Below are 17,778 nucleotides of genomic sequence, written 5' to 3'. Positions count from 1 at the left end.
GTCCGGATCTTCGCCTGCAGTAGGCGCTGGGTTACCCCAGCCCTAGTCAACTCTCACTCCTTTCCCCCCAACCCCACCCCCAAAAAGTTTGTCTCCGGCTGGAAAAAGCATTAATAAACGTATCTGTGGGAAGAAACGGAAAGTGAATGAGTCAGGAGGGCCACCTTCGGCCAACTGCCCCAGGAAAAGCAAAGAAGCCAAAGGTCTTTGGCTTTGGATTTTGGGGGAAGGTGATGGGGGGAGGTGCAGACTTCGGGAATCAGGGCGCGGACGCTGGGCGTGGACCCCGTCATTGTTCCCGGCTAGCTCTTATCTCCCAGGAGCAAGTATCCTGTGTGCGCAGCGCTAGAATGTGTCTGGGCATCTCCGCATATATTTAGTGTGTGATGCGAAAAGCAGGACCAGCCGAGGGGAGGAAGAGGGGGTGTGAGGGGAGGGAAGACGAGGGAGAGCAGAGAGCAGAGAGGAGAGAAGAGAGAGGAGAGCTCGAGCGAGAGAGAGAGAGAGAGGGGAGAGAGAGAGAGATAGGACTTCCTCCCCGATTCGCAAAGTGAAGTCACTTCCCAAAATTAGCTGAAAAAAAGTTTCATCCGGTTAACTGTCTCTTTCGCTCCGCTACAACAACAAACGTGCACCGGGGAGCGAGGGCAGGGCGCTCGCAGGGGGCACGCAGGGAGGGCCCAGGGCGCCAGGGAGGCCGCGCTGGGCTAATCCGAAGGCGCTGCGAGGTCAGGCTGTAACCGGGTCAATGTGTGGAATATTGGGGGGCTCGGCTGCAGACTTGGCCAAATGGACGGGACTATTAAGGTAAGCGGCGGGGCAGTGGGCGCGGGTGGTGGGGGCCGGCCAGGGCGGCGAAGCGGCTGGCGGGTAGGTGCCGGGCCCGCGTCCCGGAAGACGTGGCCGCTCTCCCTTCCTTCCGTGCCCCGGCTTCGCGCCGGCTCCCCTGGCGCTCGGGTGGAGAGTCCTACTCGCGGGCCAGCCGGCTAGGCGCCGCATCGAGCGCGACCTCCCCCGAAATCCCTGCCCCAAAGTGGAGCCTGGCCCCCTCCCACCCCGCTGCCCGCCGGGCTGCAGGAGGGGGCGGCGGGAAACCTGGGCACCCAGAGTGCGGACTGGAGTCAAGGGCGGGAGACCTCGGGGTCCACCACTCCCGCCGGCACCCGAGGCGCCCTGGCCCAGCGCTGGGCAAGGGGCTTCCTCTTCGAAGAGGCCGAATGCGGCGGGGTCCTGGGCTGCAGCCACCCCCTCTCGGGTCCCTGTCTGGTGGGCCCTGGGGCGGGTAAGTGGCCTCGTTGCTGGAGGGTAGGGGTGAAAGTGAGTGTGTCGGGGGCTCTATCTGAGCGGGTTCCTCCAGATGGAAGCCCCTGTTTACATGTCAGAGCCGGCTGATTTCCCTTCCTCTAGGCACTTAGTCGCCCGGTTCTCGCCGCTGGAGAGTCGCCGGCTCCGGGGGACTCCTGGGCCGGCCCCGCCGCCTCTCCGGCGGGGAACCTTCCCCAGCCCCGTCCGCGCAGCTCCCTCGCGCCTTGCGCCCCGGCCCTTCTCGCCCAGGCTTGCGCCGGTTCCAGGACGTGGGCTCCTGGAGCTGTCGCCTCCGAGAGGGTCCCGAGTCCTTCGGAGCCGCCCTGCTGCTGCAGGGGCCGGCTGTGAGCCCGCGCCTAGCGCCCGCCGGGCTAATCCCACCCCACCCCAGCCGCCGCCGCCGCCACGCCTGGGTCTAGTTTGCAAAGTGCAGCCCAGGCGGAAGGGTGAGGGTCTGGGTTCGCGTCACACTTCAGAAAGGTTGACTGCTGCCCCTGAAAGGGTTTGCCAAGTGGGGCCAGGAGCAGAGAGGAGGGACACCCCCTAAGGTGACAGGCCTTAGAGGACCTAGGGAAATGAATGGGACCAGGGGTTAGCTTCGAGGCTGCCGCGCAACACCAAGCAGGAGTCTGTCTGGAAAAGCTATTAGGCTGGCGAGGTGGGGACTGGCAAAGCCCGCCATTCCCCAGAACCCGAAGGAATCGACTCCCTGCTCAGGGCTTAGCTAAAGGAGGTTAAGACGCTGGGCTCAGAGAATTCGAGAGATTTTTATCTTCTGGGTGGGGTCGTGGTTTTTATTTTCTAATTTTTTTTTATGAAAGTTTGAAATCTGCTGACTTAGGTAAAAGACACCAACCTAAGGAACTTGAAAATCTGGAGATGAGATAACTGATTGTAATGGGTTAAAGGAAGCCTACAAGAGCCTGGGTTCCTCAAACCCAAAGTGACTAGGTGAGAAGTAGGTGAGAGAGGATTCCTGCAAAGACCCGAGAGTGGGGGTCATTGGGCCATTTTGTGCCTGTTTCTCTGCTTCCTGTTGATGTCTGCATGCAAGTACCTCTGTATAGTAATGAGATGCTCCCCTCTAGAAAACTCCCCTCTAGATAACTCCCCCCAATCCAGTCAGTCACCACTTACTCTGAAGTCCTTTCTGACCCAGAAGGGTGGTCAGATGGCCTCAGGGTCTTAATGTGGACACCCTAAGGAAAAGTGAAGAAATATCTCCACACTGCTCAAAATCTACGCACAGGCCCTGAGCAAAAGGAGGAAGCTGTAGTCTGTGTACCCAGGATGTGTTAACCTCTTTAGATACAAGCAGGGATTGGCATGGCAGGCCTCAAAAGAGGGCTTAGAGCAGGGACCTGGCACTTCAGGCCAAGGATGGGAATGAAAGTCCTTTCTTTTTGTGTAGGTGGTAGGAGCCATGAGCTCCTCCAAACTCCCCCCCCCCCAGCACCCTGTCATTCACCCAAGTTGCCTGTCTAGGCAGAGTCCCCACAGAGCTATCTTCAGTCTCCAAGCCTTCTGCAGGATTGAGACTTTAGTGTACACTTTGGTGTTTAAGTTATGTGAAAGCCACAGTTTTCTGTTCACATGTGACCTCTGGATCTTGGGGTTTCCAGATCCCATTCCCACAATAGTTCAAATACTGCCCTTGGGGAGGACAGTGGACCAGGAGAGAGTCCAGGGTTCTTCTGCTCTCTTGATGAGAGTGCACCATCCATTAAGCCTGTCTGAATTTCACAATCTTCACAAAAATGAAACAGTGGAACTAGGTTACCTCTACAATAATATCTTCCCAATCTTCTCATTGCCTAAAATATTATGCTCCTATGTGTTTACAAGAACACTTATTTGTATGTGCGCTAAATCCAGCCCTGCACTGATCGAGGTTGAAGACTCTATAGACCGGATCTAATCTGCAGACAGAAATCCAGGATGTCCATTTCCAGTTTGAACTGCCTGGAAAAGATCAGGTCTGAGTGATTCTAGGGTGTGATTTTATACACCTGCATATATTCTCCCTTAAATATAAGATTTGTCTATATCTCAAAATACCTATGGATCTCAGCACTCAGGCTGTATTTGGTGCAGGAAGCCAGGGAAATCTGGGTTTCTTCACAAAAGCCCCTTATTTTGTGCATAATTTGCACAACTTTATGTGATTACAAAATCCCAATCTTGTTGTTGTCTTTATAAGTCCTTCCATATTATATTCTCTTCTCTTCTCTTTTCCAAGTACAACTCCTGGGAAGGCTCTGAGCATCACATTGGGAGAACCAATATTGGCTGGAGCCAAGCTACTCTTTTGTCACTGACAGGTTAACCTGCAATATTAAACAACACCCTACCCCCGCCTCTGCTTCCCACACTGATATTATCAGTGTTAAAAAGCACATGATACTGTTTGCTGCTTTAAGAGATGACCTGGTTTCAAAAACTGCATCTTAGTTTTAGGCTGGCTTCAGTTGAATCCAGTTAATTTCATTTATGGACACCTGATGCAATGCACATGGTGCTATTACAGAAGGGGAGACAGAGAAGACAGACATGGTACATGAAGGTGGGAAATAGGGAATGAATGGTGGATTTGGAGTCACAAAGCCTGCGTTCATTCTCAGCTCTGCTACCTAGTAGCTGTGTGACTTACAGCAAGGCACTTCTTGAATCTGTTTCCTTATCTAGAAAATGGGGCCAAAGCACCTCCTTGCCACAAGTCACAGGAAGAATTTTTAAGGCTGTTCCCTTAGCTGGATACACATTGATTGAATTTTACTTTGGGGAATGGGCATACCGGGACAGATTGGTCAGAAAATTAGAACACGGACCAGATTTACCGTCATGCATATTTCATTAATTCAACAAATATTTATGATGCATCTATTATACTGCAAGACTCTGCACTGTGTACTGAGGATAAAACAGGGATTAAAACTCTCCAGGAATGTAGACTGTAGTGGAGGCAGCCGACACATACAGAGAAAAATCTCAGTCGAGTGGTGATCTATCTTTTAAAGAACAATAATGCGGGTCAGGGAATAGAAAGTAATGAAGCTATATAGCCAGGATGGTGAGGAAAGTTGTGTCTAACAAGGTCACGATTGGGCAGAGACACTGTCTCTCATCCACCTCAGAGGATTGCAGCACCAGCCACACAGCCAGTCAACAATTGGCGAGCAGAGCGGGAAAGAAGGGCCAGGGTTCCTGCTGGCTCTGCAAGGCCCTGGAGGGCAGGTTGTCACTGGCAGGGCACGGAAACATCTGGACACGGTTTGAAAGAAGCAGCAGAGTGAGGATCACTTGGGAACAGAGACTTGACTTCTGTCCTCAAGGGATTGCTGCCTCCCCTGCCACACACACCTTTTAATCTCCTTGTCACCTGGATTCACAAGAACTCCAGGCAAGATGGCCTCCGTCAGTTGATCTGTCCCTGTGACCACACAGTTGCTCCCCCCAGGTAGTTACCAAGTAGAATCCTGTTTTGCATGTGAATAATTTCCACCAAAAAGCTTCCTTCCCCTTCGACTGCTATCCAAATTGAAGTTTATAGGTTGGCAACTTTAAAGCTTTAGAGAGTATTTAGCTTGACATTCTCACTTTATGGGTGGGGAAACTGAGGTATAGGGTGTTAAATGAATTGACCAAGATCATACATTTAGCTACCAACAGAGTCATGGTGAAAGTTCAGGGCTCCAAACCCTTAGGCCAGTGTTCTTTCCACTATGCCGTGAAAATATCATTTGCTTTTGTGACGTTTTTATGAATTGTAGAATCGTGGAGGCAGTGTGGGTATGTGTGTGTGTGTGTGTGTGTGTGTGTGTGTGTGTGCGTGTGTGTCTGTGTGTGAGAGAGAGAGAGAAGACTTTACAAGAAAAAGCATAAAGAATTTGGCACTTTAAAGACACTACTGGTGTTTAATGAAAAATATGAAAATGTATCACTGCCATCTTGAATTATTTTTATTTTTAAGGAAAATAATTCCAAATTTTTGGATAGAATTTTTATACAACTGTTTTCCAAAATAAATCATTATTTTCCAGTAGACAAAGTAAACAGTCTCCATTACCAGGAGACAACCAAAAACAGTAGTTTACTGAAATAACCAAGCCCCTCTACAGATCCTGGGCAGGTAGGCTGAAGCCTTATTTCAACTCCTTTAATAATGGAATATTTGACTATTTAAATAAAATATACCAGAAGGCATCTTATAGATCCATATTCCAGGCTGTGTTGTAAGTAGGTCTTGAATAACAGTTTCATTAAAAAAGATTTGGGATTTCGATGTCTCTTTCTGTTTGGGGTTAAACAGTTAACTTGGCATTTGTTTAAAAAATAGTTGATTTAAAAGAAGCCTCTTTCTAGATATATAATATTAGTTTAATGCCAGTACTAAGTTACCCCCAGCAAAAAAAAAAAAAAAGAGTTGGGAAAAGTTTTATATTGATATTCCTTTTAAGTCTATATTTTGCTTGTTGTTTTGTAACAAATTAAGTAGGCTAAAGGGCATTGTCTGTTACATACACACAAACACAAACACACACACACACACACACACACACACAATCTCATAAAACCTTCAGCCAGCCACAATAGCTTTTTTCGTAATCTCAGAGTTATGCAGGTGTCTTTTCTTCTGCAGAAGACTACACCCTGTTTCAATTTCTGTTGCTTTAATGATTTCATATCTATAGTGTTCTTCCCATTATGTGTTAATTGATCCATGGGATGATGTCATTAAGTGATGTCACTCTTTGTGTGTTACAGCTCTGCTATTGACCTGATAGACCCACCATCAGTAGCCTATGTGCTGAAATTTTTCCCCAGAGGCCATGGATGGGGTTATATGTCCCCACACTCTCACCTGCAGGGCCAATATAGTGCAAATTTCACAAAATTTAGGTAATCTATGGAATAACCGTTTTCTGTGCAAAACTAGCTGGTCTGATGGGGGTCGGTAATACTCAGTCTCAGGGGCATCATAAACTGACCAACCATATGAAGGTGACTGCATGACTGTTACACAGGGACTAAACTATATGACTAAGTTCTGTGAAGATAGAACACCAATGGCAACATTGCTCTGCCGGGAGACCTGGCGGGAAGATAAGCCACGTGTGTGTCCCACGGAATGCAGCAAGAGTTACCATAGACCTGATAAAAGAAAGGACGATTTGAACTGGAAAGACAGAAAGACCCAATTATAATATTTATGCAGCCTCTTACCTAAGCCCCTTCACAGATCATACAGCCCCTTCACAGATCACTGGCCCATACACTCTTGCATCCTATTCTCACAGCAGCCCTATGGGAAATAGCACCATGACATCTCTACTTTATATGGAAGAAGTTCAGGTTCAGAGAAGCGGGACAGCTTGCCCAAGAGTACAGCCAACAGGGGACAGAACTGGGTTTCCAGTCCCCTATTTCTCATTCCCAATTACTGCTTTTTCTTCACACACTGGCCACCACTGCCTCTTGGCATAGGTGGATCTAAGCCCAGGCTTGAAGGAGAGGGAGGGCTTTCACAGGAAAATATGTTCAAAGGCTTTCTAGCAGAATAGAAGGGTACTTTGGGGAGGAAAGTGTACAGGTGATGGAGAGGATGGGAGTGGAAAGACTGAATGGAACTAGATTACAGAGGACCTTACATAGTGTAACAAAGAATTTGGGGCTGAGTATGGTGCCTCATGCCTGTAATCCCAGTACCTTGGGAGGCTGAGATGGGTGAATCACTTGAGCCCAGGAGTTCAAGAACAGACTGGACAACATTGGAGAAACTCATGTCTACAAAAAATACAAAAATTAGCCAGGCATGGTGGGGCTCACCTGTAGTCCCAGCTACTCAGGAGGCTGAGGTGGGAGGATCACCTGAGCCCGGGGAGGTCAAGGCTGCCATCAGCCATGAGCCCCACTGTACTCCACCCTAGGCAACAAAGTGAGTGCTTACCTCAAAATAATAATAACTTGGGTCTTGTAACATATATAGAAAGGAGGAATGAAAACTTGTGACTGCAGGGATAATCTACACAGCTGTACAAGTCTCTTAGAAACAAATCCTTCCTACCCTCTGCTCCTTGGGAAATGGAGATGGGAGTGGCTCCATCACTTATCAGAGGCCACATAAGAAGTGAGCAGCAGTCAGGATTAGACAACTAGAGATAGATTCAGGCAACCAGCAGTGCTATCTGCTGTCTTAAAAGACATCTGTTGATTAAATATGGCATTGGGAGAGGGAGGAGAAACTCTATTTCACTAGATGACATAAAACTGATTATCCTTCTCACCCCTTCCTTCCCAGCGTTCTGGGGATTTCACCATGAGCAATCTTTTCAATTGGGCCTTCTATCCGGGCTACAATTTTAGTTCCTTTTGAGAATGAGTCAGCAGATGGTGCCTGAGAGGACACAAAAGAAAAAAATTGTTTCCCTGTAACTCAAATCAAATTTATGTGAGGGCTCCAGACAGGTCTGACATTCTTCCATGAGTTGATAGGGTCTATGGTCTCAGTTAGAAATATAGACACTTTACCCCAGTAAAAACCAAAAACTCAGAGACTCATCACCATCATTCCAAGTAGTATCAGAGATTTCCAGATGCATTTTCAGATAATTCAGATCAACTTTATAGTACCCTCACAATTGCTTATCCCTAAAAAAATGAACCAAACACCAGTGTATTTAAAAGATTTGCCGTATTTGGGAAACAGTGTGTCTACCATTTAGTTTAAGATCAAAATCTCAGAGTATCAGAATGTTTCAAATCACCTCAAAGAGAAGGCAGACTTGAACACTGAAATGCTTTCCCAAGAGCAAGCCCCATTTACCCAGCCAGTGCTATGTGTCCAAGGCAATGAAAGATCTTAAGTCACATCGCAGTGCACAAATGCAAGAGGCCGGAATTACAGGTGCCATGGGAGCTTTAACCTTGAATTTCTAGACATTGTGTGGGTTTCACATGTCTACTGGAATCTAACACTCCAGCAGCAGAGTTGTTAGGTCTCAATATATGGGTATTCATTGATGTTATGTGAAAGGAATCAGAGAATAAGCAATGTTTCAGTACCATTTATGTAGCAAAAATGTGAAAACAAACAGGTTAATACTAGAAAATTACTCTGTTCGTGAGTTGCTTTAAGCTAATGCTGTTACAATCAATGGAAAAGCGTATGTTTCCATCAAAATTCTCACACCTACAGAGTCATTTCATCTTTAGACATTTATGACTGAATTCATACTCATTCATTTTTTTCATTCACCCAAATGTTGCATAATATTACCAGGCACTGTGCTCAACACAGCATTCATGTAAACAAACAAGAATAAGATTTCTATGCTATTTCTTCCAGACTTTTAAAGAGTAGGGATTTCCCTTTTTTCTGATTGTCAGCTCTGAGTATTGGAGATTCCAGAAGAAGCAATATTCATTGGAGAAATCTTTATTTGTGGTTTATGATCATAAGGGTGTGTAGACACATTTTCTTAAAGGTAGCGACCAGGTTATATTCTCCATTACCCCTTCACTCTTGGTGATACTAATCTACTGTAAGGATATTTTTGGAAAGGCAGGGCTTCAGCCAAGGATATTTCTTCTTCTGATTCTCCCTTTCTCAGCTTTAGTTCCTCTATTAATATATTAACATGGGGCCGGGAATGGTGGCTCATGCTTGTAATCCCAGCATTTTGGGAGGCCAAGGCGGGTGGATCACCTGAGATCAGGAGTTCGAGATCGGCCTGGCCAACATGTTGAAACCCTGTCTTTACTTAGAGTACAAAAATCAGCTGGTCATGCTGGCATATGCCTATAGTTCCCAGCTACTTGGTAGGCAGAGGCAGGAGAATCGCTTGAACACAAGAGGTGGAGGTTGCAATGAGCCAAGATGGTGCCTCTGTACTCCAGCCTGGGCAACAGGGTGAAATTCTGTCTTAAAAAAAAAAAAAAATACATGGAGAAAAATACCACAGGAAAGGTGAAAAAAATGAGAAACTGAGAAAGAATAGTCATCATACATAAAGCCTAAATGTCTTATTATGCAAAGACTACATACAAATCAATAAGAAAAGATATACCACTTAACAGAAAATAAGCAAAAATGCTATGAATAGATAACACTAGAAAGAAAATACAAATGGGCAATAAATTTATGAAAAGAATCTCAAGCACGTGCATAAAGACATTCAAATGAAAATAATAAAATTCCAGTGTTTATGACCTAGGAGGACAGCAGAGATTAAAACAGCTTAATGTCCCATGTTGGAAAGTGTAGAGGAAGTGTCACTGTCTTGTCCTCTTGGTAGGAGTATGACTTGGTATAATCTTTCCAGAGAGCAACATCTATTTGAGAAGTTAAATATTTATACAGATTTGATAATGCCAATTCTACAGCTATGTTCACTCAGATATATGTACAAGATGTTTATTATAGCATTGTTTGTGACAGCAAAAATTGGAAATCATCTAAACATCCATCAGTAGGGGACTAGCTAAACAAACGTGGAAAGATTCATATAAGAAAATGCTATGCAACTAAAATGGAATAAAATCAATCGTCATATACACTGATTTAGAGAGTTATGCAATATATGTTATTACATGGAAGAAACCAAGAAGTTCCAAAATATATGGTCCCATTTATATAAAAAAATTTTAAACACACGTATGTATAATTATGTACCATTTCTAGAAGAATATACAAGAAACTATTAACACTGGTTGTCTCTGGTATGGAAAAGTAGAATTCTTCTTATTGTACTATAAATTTGTGTAGTATTTTATTTTCTAATCATTAGTATCTATCAATCACTTTTATAATTTTAAAAACTAACATAAAAAGTAAAGAGAGACACAGAAACAGACTTGTAAAAAGGTCAGTAGGAACCAAGATTTTATCCCGAATGTGTTGATCCCACATTCGGGACTCTAAGATTCTAAATTGAGGTAAATACAGGGAGAAACTGGCTGGCCTAGAATCTGGAGACCTGAGTTCCAGTCCAGCTCTACCCCAAACTAGCTATGGGATGTTAGGAAAGTCACTTCGCTTCCTCATCATTTATGTTAAAGGTTTTCTCATATATAAAATGAAGGTATGATTTCAAAATTTCTTTCAGCTCTCATGTTCATATGACTCTGATCCTAGACAGGCTTTAAAACATTTCTTATTTTGGGGTGTGGATGACAGAACCTCATGTAGATGTTCTATCTGATCCTGTGTGGCTCTTCTCCCGTAATCTCAGGGCTACATTTCATACTGTGGAGTGACCCTCAAGGCCAGGCACAGCTGGGGGCTCTCAGCAGGTGCTTGGTGAGTTTCTCCCAGCTGGTTGTTTTTATTGCCAAGTGACACTGGAGCTGTGCTAATCCCTTTTCGTTAATGCAAACTAAGACTAGGCCCTGACTCCACTGTGGGGACTTAGATTCTTTTCCAAAATTTGGTCTCATTTAAAACCCAAAACACTCTTTAGCTCCAAGCATCTTTCCCTTGGACTTAAAAAAAGTCCTGTTTAATTGAAAGGAAATTGAATTTGTCTGGTTTTGATTCATTTACACTTAACTCTTCTAAAAACAATAATTTGATGTCCAAGAAGAATTTTGAGTCTCTTAATGGGTTTTCTGGAAGGCTTTTTTTTCTTCTTCTTAAAACAGGAAGTGGTGCCGTGCTATGGGCAAACACAGTCAACCCCAAAAGGCCCCAATTCAGTTTGAAACTGTATCACCCACCATTTTGCATGGGCAACACCAAGCTAAGGCCTTTGTTTCCCTAGTACTCCCCTAAGAGCAAGAGAAGCTCATCTTTTATCAGAGGGGGAATAAAAATGAGGAAGAACAATCATAGTTATAAAGAGAATAAGTTATCTACCCAGCTCAAGGTGCCAATATCTATTCAAACCTTTAAGACATGAACTTGATCCTTGTAACAAACCTGTGATGTATGTAATAGTTCCATTTTGAAGAGGTTGGGTAAGTTACTCATGGTCATACAGGTAGAAAATGGAAAAGTAATTATTTTAACCTAATCCTGTTTACTTCCAAAGTCCATAAAGCTTAGCCACTGTGATACATCACCAGATTGACACATTACACCTCTATATAGTTCAGGCTACAAGCCCATCTATGAGGACCATGTAGGTTTGGTTACTATTTGCTTTGTCCCTTGGTCTAAGTGACCCCTGTCCACAGTATACATCGTTCATATTCTTGAAACTGTTCAATTCTTCACCCCTTGTTATTCAAGAAGGTGTGTTTCCCAGGTAAGAACTTCTGTCTGGCTTCGTTAGCAGGTGTACTGGTGTGAAACTGACAGGTTCTGTTTCTACATAATGATCAAAGGAGTTGATTTTTAAGAGTTTTATAGCTCAACAGAGAATGGCATATTCTTTGACCTGCCAAGGTTTCCTCCTCTACCCTTGTACCTTCATTCTTCCTTTCTTGCTCTAACTTTTGCTCTCTTTTTCATTCTATCCCACTCATATACACACAAAACTATACACAATTTAAAAAAATAACAGATTTGGGAGGTTATATAAAACACAAAGAAGGGAATGTTTTGCAAGGTTAAAAGGAAATCATTGAGTAAGGCTGACTTCAGGCTCCAGTTTCTCTTGAATAGCCTTTCTTGTTTTTTCAAGGCTGATTGACTTATAACTGCATCCAAAGCTGCCTCACACCAGTTCCTTTTATCAGACCAAGTGAGACTTCCTGTGGACTGGCGCAGCTTCCTGATATATTTCCTTTTTCCTTTGGCAGAACAAAGAAAACCATAGCTCTAAGGATCCTTGGGAGCAAACACAATTTAGCCCTGAAGAACCTATTATTTTAAAGTTTTCATTCTCAATGCGTAGGGCCAAGCGCCTGCCTTTGTGCTGTTTTTTTTTTTTTTCCTACAACATTCTATGTAGCATTGTGATGAACCCTACGTGCAATTATCAGGGGTCAGTGAGCCACTTGAACTCATCCTAGTTGTAGTTTGATTTTATTCAAAGCAGGAAAATTAAGGCATTTTCAGTGCAGGAGCACCCCCACCCCAAACGTGCATATATCTTCAAGAGGGACATGAAACACCTCTTTATATAGGGTTTAACCTTCTGTTACCTGAGCTCAACACAGCAGGCCTGCAAGGAAACCCTCTTGTTTAGAGATTTCAACCTGTTTTTGGAGTTCTGACTCTAGAAATATGCATACAGAAGAAGCTTCAAGGTGTATCCAAAGGATCATCAAGGTCAGTTGAAGAAGAAATTCCAGAAATTGGGTTAAGATGGTTGCTTTCCCCTTTTGCCTTGAGTGTCTTCCATATCACTCCTTAAAATGTGGCCTCACTATCCACTCTGTATGTTACTACCGAAAGACCTTTAGGCATGACCCAGGGTAAAAAGGGAGCACTGTTAAGAGAGCGGCTTGTTTCTCTGTCATATCTCCCAAAGCACCTATCACGCATTGCCAACTTAGGATAGCCCCCTCCCCAGTAGTCTCAGAAAGAAAGAGGACATTATACAGAGAGATATCTACGGCTTCAAGATATAGTATGTCAAAAGATGAGAATGAGGCAAGAGGCGCTGGATGCAGAACTCAGGTATTCATGCCCCGAACACCACACTCCACAATGAGGGCGCTTTCTGAAGCAAAGACATCAAGGCTCATTTAACCCGTAAGGGCTCATGCTTCTCTGTTCATTGGTCCTATTTCCTGACCATTGTCATAATATTCCTGGGGGATGTAAGAGGGCACTTTCCATAGGAACCACATGGGCAACTAAGCAATCATGTAGCCACCTACATTTTACTAAAGTAGATTTTTCTCTTTATAAGGATTGCTGATTTGGAGGAGGGAAGACAACGAAACAAACATAGCTCTTCTGGCAAGAGGCATCTCTTAAGAGGGCTAATTCAACATGGCTAATTCATAATGATTTCTCCTAACTCAGTCCTCAGTGTTATCATCTCTAGTTGAAAATGGATTTAAAGAGTATTCGCAAAGAAGAAAACAACTCAGAAACTATGTGGTATGAGGAGACTGTGAGGGGGTTATGGGCACTGTGGGTGTGCTCTGCTTCATATAACCTGCTTGGATGATAGCAAAAGAAAGGCATTAGAATGACTGCACCACACTATGAGCTTGGGATCTTTCTTTTCCCAGCATGGTGCTCTGACAATAGCCCTTTACCCAGGTTCATGACCAGTCAGGAATTCTGAAGAAAAGATTCATACATTATCTCAAGCAACTCACCCAGCCCTGATAACACTGCCTGTAGAGAGCCATTCTGATTTGCCCTTGGCCTTCTCCATAATAAGAACACATTGGTCAAAGGGCACAAGTTGGCAGGACCTGGTGGCTCACGCCTGTAATTCCAGCACTTTGGGAGGCCAAGGCGGGAAGATCATGAGGTCAGGAGCTCGAGACCAGCCTTAGCAACATGGTGAAACCCCGTCTCTACTAAAAATACAAAAATTAGTCAGGCATGGTGGTGGGCGCCGTAATCCCAGCTACTCAGGAGGCTGAGGCAGGAGAATTGCTTGAACCTGGGAGGTGGAGGTTGCAGTAAGCTGAGATTGCACCACTGCACTCCAGCCTGAGTGACAGAGCAAGACTCTGTCTCAAAAAAACAAAAAGGCACAAGTTCTCTTGCTCAAATACGGTCTTTGGTGCAACACAGGACTTCCCTAGAGGTTAGGGACTTGAAGGGCACCTGTACTTCTTGAATTTTTCTAGGAAGGAGAGGGAGAAAGAGCAGATGACTTGTCTAGAAATGTCATTTCAGAAAACCAGCACATGGATATTTCTCAGGGTGCCTTGGAGAAGGCATCCAGCCCAGTGGCTGTGCTGTTCTGGGCTTCGAAGCCATTCCTTCTGGAGATTGTGGATCTCTAGAAACATACTGAGTCTGAAGTGTGGTAAAGGAATAATCATGGCTCCCCCTCCCCGCCTTCCTGGAGTTTGCCTACTGAGTTTTGTAGACAAGCCATGATGGGGTAGTGGGACTGGGTTTGGAGCTCATCAGAATTATTTATTTCTTCCCATCAGTTTGGACAGGGTATGACCCAGACTCTTTTCTGTCCAGAGCACCCTTTTAAAAAATTTAAAACCCTGTATGTATTTCATGGGAAATTTCACACGCCTGTTTCTAATTCACTTCCAATTAAGGGCTCAAAACATTGGTTTTGTAAGAGCTCTTTGATGATTCAAATTCTTGTTGGTTCATCTTTTTTTTCTACTAAATGTCCATAGAAGTTTAATAAATGTTGTTGAGACATTTGCATGCTCAACTGTTGAAAATAATTGGAAACAGGAAAGAATATTTTATTAGTGTGCACAGTACAACCACACTTACAAGGAAAGGAGAGATACAGCCTCAGTGAAGAGAAACTCCTGGGAAAACAAAGGTATCCCTGAAGGTGGGTGCCTTGGTTTCCCCATTGCTGTGCATGAGGGAGGAGGATTTGAGCTCAGAGCTATGGAAAAGGGGGGAGAGCATTACATGAGACGTAGGAGTCCTTCTTACTGCTTTCAACCACCATCAACGAGCAGTCAGTTGAGTAGTTAGTCTCATCTAAGATGGAACAGGTGGACTGGCATTTCCCAGATGCTAACACCACTTTTAACTCCCTTCTGATTGGGAGGAGTTGGTTGTCTGCAATTAGAGCAAGCCTCATTCTCCGCCTCTCTTAAAAAGCTTTGATGATGAAGCTGTCTGGGTGCACCTGTGCATAGCTCCCCTGAGAAGTTTTATGTGTCAGTCCCTTTAAAGTGCTAAAGTGGGCACCAGCTTGGGTAGTCTGAGTTCTGTGCCTGGTTTTGCCTTAGGCTGATATGGTGACATTGGGCAAGTTACTTTCCCTTTCTCAGGTAGTCCATTTACGCAAAAGGATTAAGACTTTGATCCTCTTCTTCCATGGATATGGTAAAAATCTGGAGTAGTGAGTTGCCTTGAGTTTCTTGAAGAAAAGCATTAATTAATTACTACACTTTGACTAACTACTGGGTGGCTCACTAGATGGCTTTCTTGTTGCCAGTTGTAAACTATGCAGCATTTCAGATTCTGAGCCTTATTTGGACTTTTTACTAAAGAAAGAGCACCCGCTCTTTCTCTTTATGTGTCAGGCAAAGTTCAGTCAGCCAATATTCAGTCAGCCGAAGTTACCAAATGTGACTTCATGCTCACACAATGTAAATATAATGTGTGAATTCTGTGTGCTGTAAGGTGATTCTTGCCTAAGAAAGGTGAGACAAACCTTAGGAAGGCTGGCAGTACATTTCTGGAATATTTTGCCAGATTGTTGTGACAGTGGCAGAGTGATTTTGTGAAAGCTACACGATGTTTGAAAATCTAGGTTCAATCTCACTTATTAATTGGGTGGTCTTGGGCCAGATATTAACTTCTCTAATCTCCTTTTCTACCTGTAAAATAACAATAGCACTGGTAGTAATAATATGTAACATTAAGTTTTCTACCAACCTTACTAATTGTAAGAATCAGAACTAGTATGGAAGTAAAAGCACTTTGTAATTGTGAAGTGCTGTGCAAATGTTGGTTGTTATTATCTTAGTTACTATTCTCATTCAAGTCAATGCATGAACATAACAAATAATAAATGTAACTTAAATCTGTTGGGTTGCTTTTTTCTGGCCTTAGTGATTTCAAAGACTTGCTTGCATTTGGTTAAATTCATCATTAGCTACTTATTCATATCTCTTTGCCCATGTAGACACCATCCCCTACAAATGCACAAGTACGGATCAAACACATCCCATATTCCTCCTTTCCCTCCCACGTATCCGGCCATTGTTCTAGCTGTGAAACTCCCATCCCAATCAATGGGGGTTTACGTAAAATCCGATGGCAGGATATGAGTGTGGCTTCAGGAATTCCAGACTTGTGCTGCTGATAAAGAGAGTTGTGTCAAACAGAAAACACCAGAGAAACAAAGTCTCCTGTCCAACCTATGCGACAGCACTCCCTTGTGAACAGTTTTAAAACCTCCATCTAGCTGGTCTGATACCTGTGGCTGACTCCACCCGTGCATCTGGTGACTCCACCCGCCCACTCTTCTATTATCTTCCCCATGTCTTTGTGGTAATAGATTGAAGGAATACAGAACCAGGCCAAAAGTTGATTAATTCAGAGGGAGCTACCATTTCAGTTCTTCTGTACTCTGTTTGACCATCCCTTCGAGAAAGACAGTAGAACTGAGCGCCCCCCCCCCATCAAGGGATATGAATTTAATTGGGTCGTGACAGTCTGTATTAAGTGTAAATGCTACTAATAGGTTTAACTGACTTTTGTGTGAGTGAAGGGACAACAGAATAAAAGAAGTAATTTGCCTTGAAGATCATCCTCTTTTAGTGTCGAAGTCAGGTGTGACAGAGGCCCTTCTTTCACTTAATGAGACCAGGAAAGCTTGCTCTATCTTTATTCTCACTGTGTATCATCAGTATTCTAGGAAAGCTTGTATTGCTGTCTATCATGGTACCTCGAGCAACCAAGTATGATTATGTGACCAAAAGTGAAGGGAAGGAGAACATTTGTCCATATTCTACCCACACTGAAGTAGCTCAAAAATGAAGAGAGGAAGGAAGGAAAATGGAGTTGACCATTTATGTTTAAGTGCTCATTCGGACATTTAGTATTAAGATAATGAACTTCTGAAATCTTTTCATTGAACGCCTTGAACTAGGTATTAGGGTTTTATTTTTGGCTAACAGAATTGGGATTTCAAAGTCCACGAGGCCAAACATTGAACTGCTCAGACACCGGTCTGCAGTTCCTAATGACCACAATCTGGCTAAGATCAGCCCTACTGCTTTTTCTCCATGAAAACAAATCGCCATCAAGACCTAGATGCTGTATTGAAGGATCAAGCTGCCTTTTTCCACACCAACACCATAGTGAAGGTAAAGAGATTGGAGAGCATCTCAAATTTATATTTCAAATCATGAAGAACATCTGACACAATGAAAGCAAATGCAGCTTTGCAGAAAATTTGCCTTATTTTTTGTGATGTTGGATTGTATGAAGGGTTTGGACAAACTCATTGTCCTACCACCTTAACTAACTATGTAAAAAATTCTCTCTCCAGGAACTGAGTTTCTGATTTTGCATTCGATTTGGGAGCAATAGTATTTTATTGGGCTACACAAGGCTCTAAAATCTCTCTTTTAAAGATATTTACGTGTAGGAAATTTTGTAAAAGAGATAGCTCTTGCACAATTTTTAGGAGAAGAGATTTGGGAAACTTTATCAGTTTTTCTCAACCTTTTTAACCCTATCTTAAAGTCCAAGGACAGTGAAAGATTAAGAAAACTTCCTTCATCAGGGCTGTCCAACAGAACTTTCTGCAAACATGGAAATGTCCTGCTTTGCTCTGTTCATTATGGAAGCCACCGTACTGTCTATTTGAGAGGCTATTGAGCATTTGAAATGTGGCTAGAGGAAGAAAATTATAAATTATATTCTCTTTTCATTGAGTCAATTAAATTTAACTAGTT

The 17,778-nt window shown here is 43.7% G+C and overlaps 1 protein-coding gene across 1 annotated transcript in view; it reads left to right on the top strand.

Annotated features, from left to right (window-relative positions):
* The first annotated feature begins 323 nt into the window (after positions 1-323).
* FLI1 (Fli-1 proto-oncogene, ETS transcription factor) overlaps positions 324-17,778 on the top strand; it is a 116,724-nt gene continuing 99,269 nt past the window's right edge. Inside the window, exon 1 of the mRNA XM_017523536.2 lies at positions 324-807. Within this exon, the coding sequence (XP_017379025.1) occupies positions 790-807 (18 nt within the window). The 5' untranslated portion in view covers positions 324-789. The remainder of the gene's footprint in view (positions 808-17,778) is intronic.

Source organism: Cebus imitator, unplaced genomic scaffold (assembly GCF_001604975.1).
Source record: "Cebus imitator isolate Cc_AM_T3 unplaced genomic scaffold, Cebus_imitator-1.0 Scaffold0, whole genome shotgun sequence".
Taxonomy (NCBI): domain Eukaryota; kingdom Metazoa; phylum Chordata; class Mammalia; order Primates; family Cebidae; genus Cebus; species Cebus imitator.
Note: the sequence above shows the minus strand (reverse complement) of the source record. Positions and strands in the feature narration are given on the sequence as shown.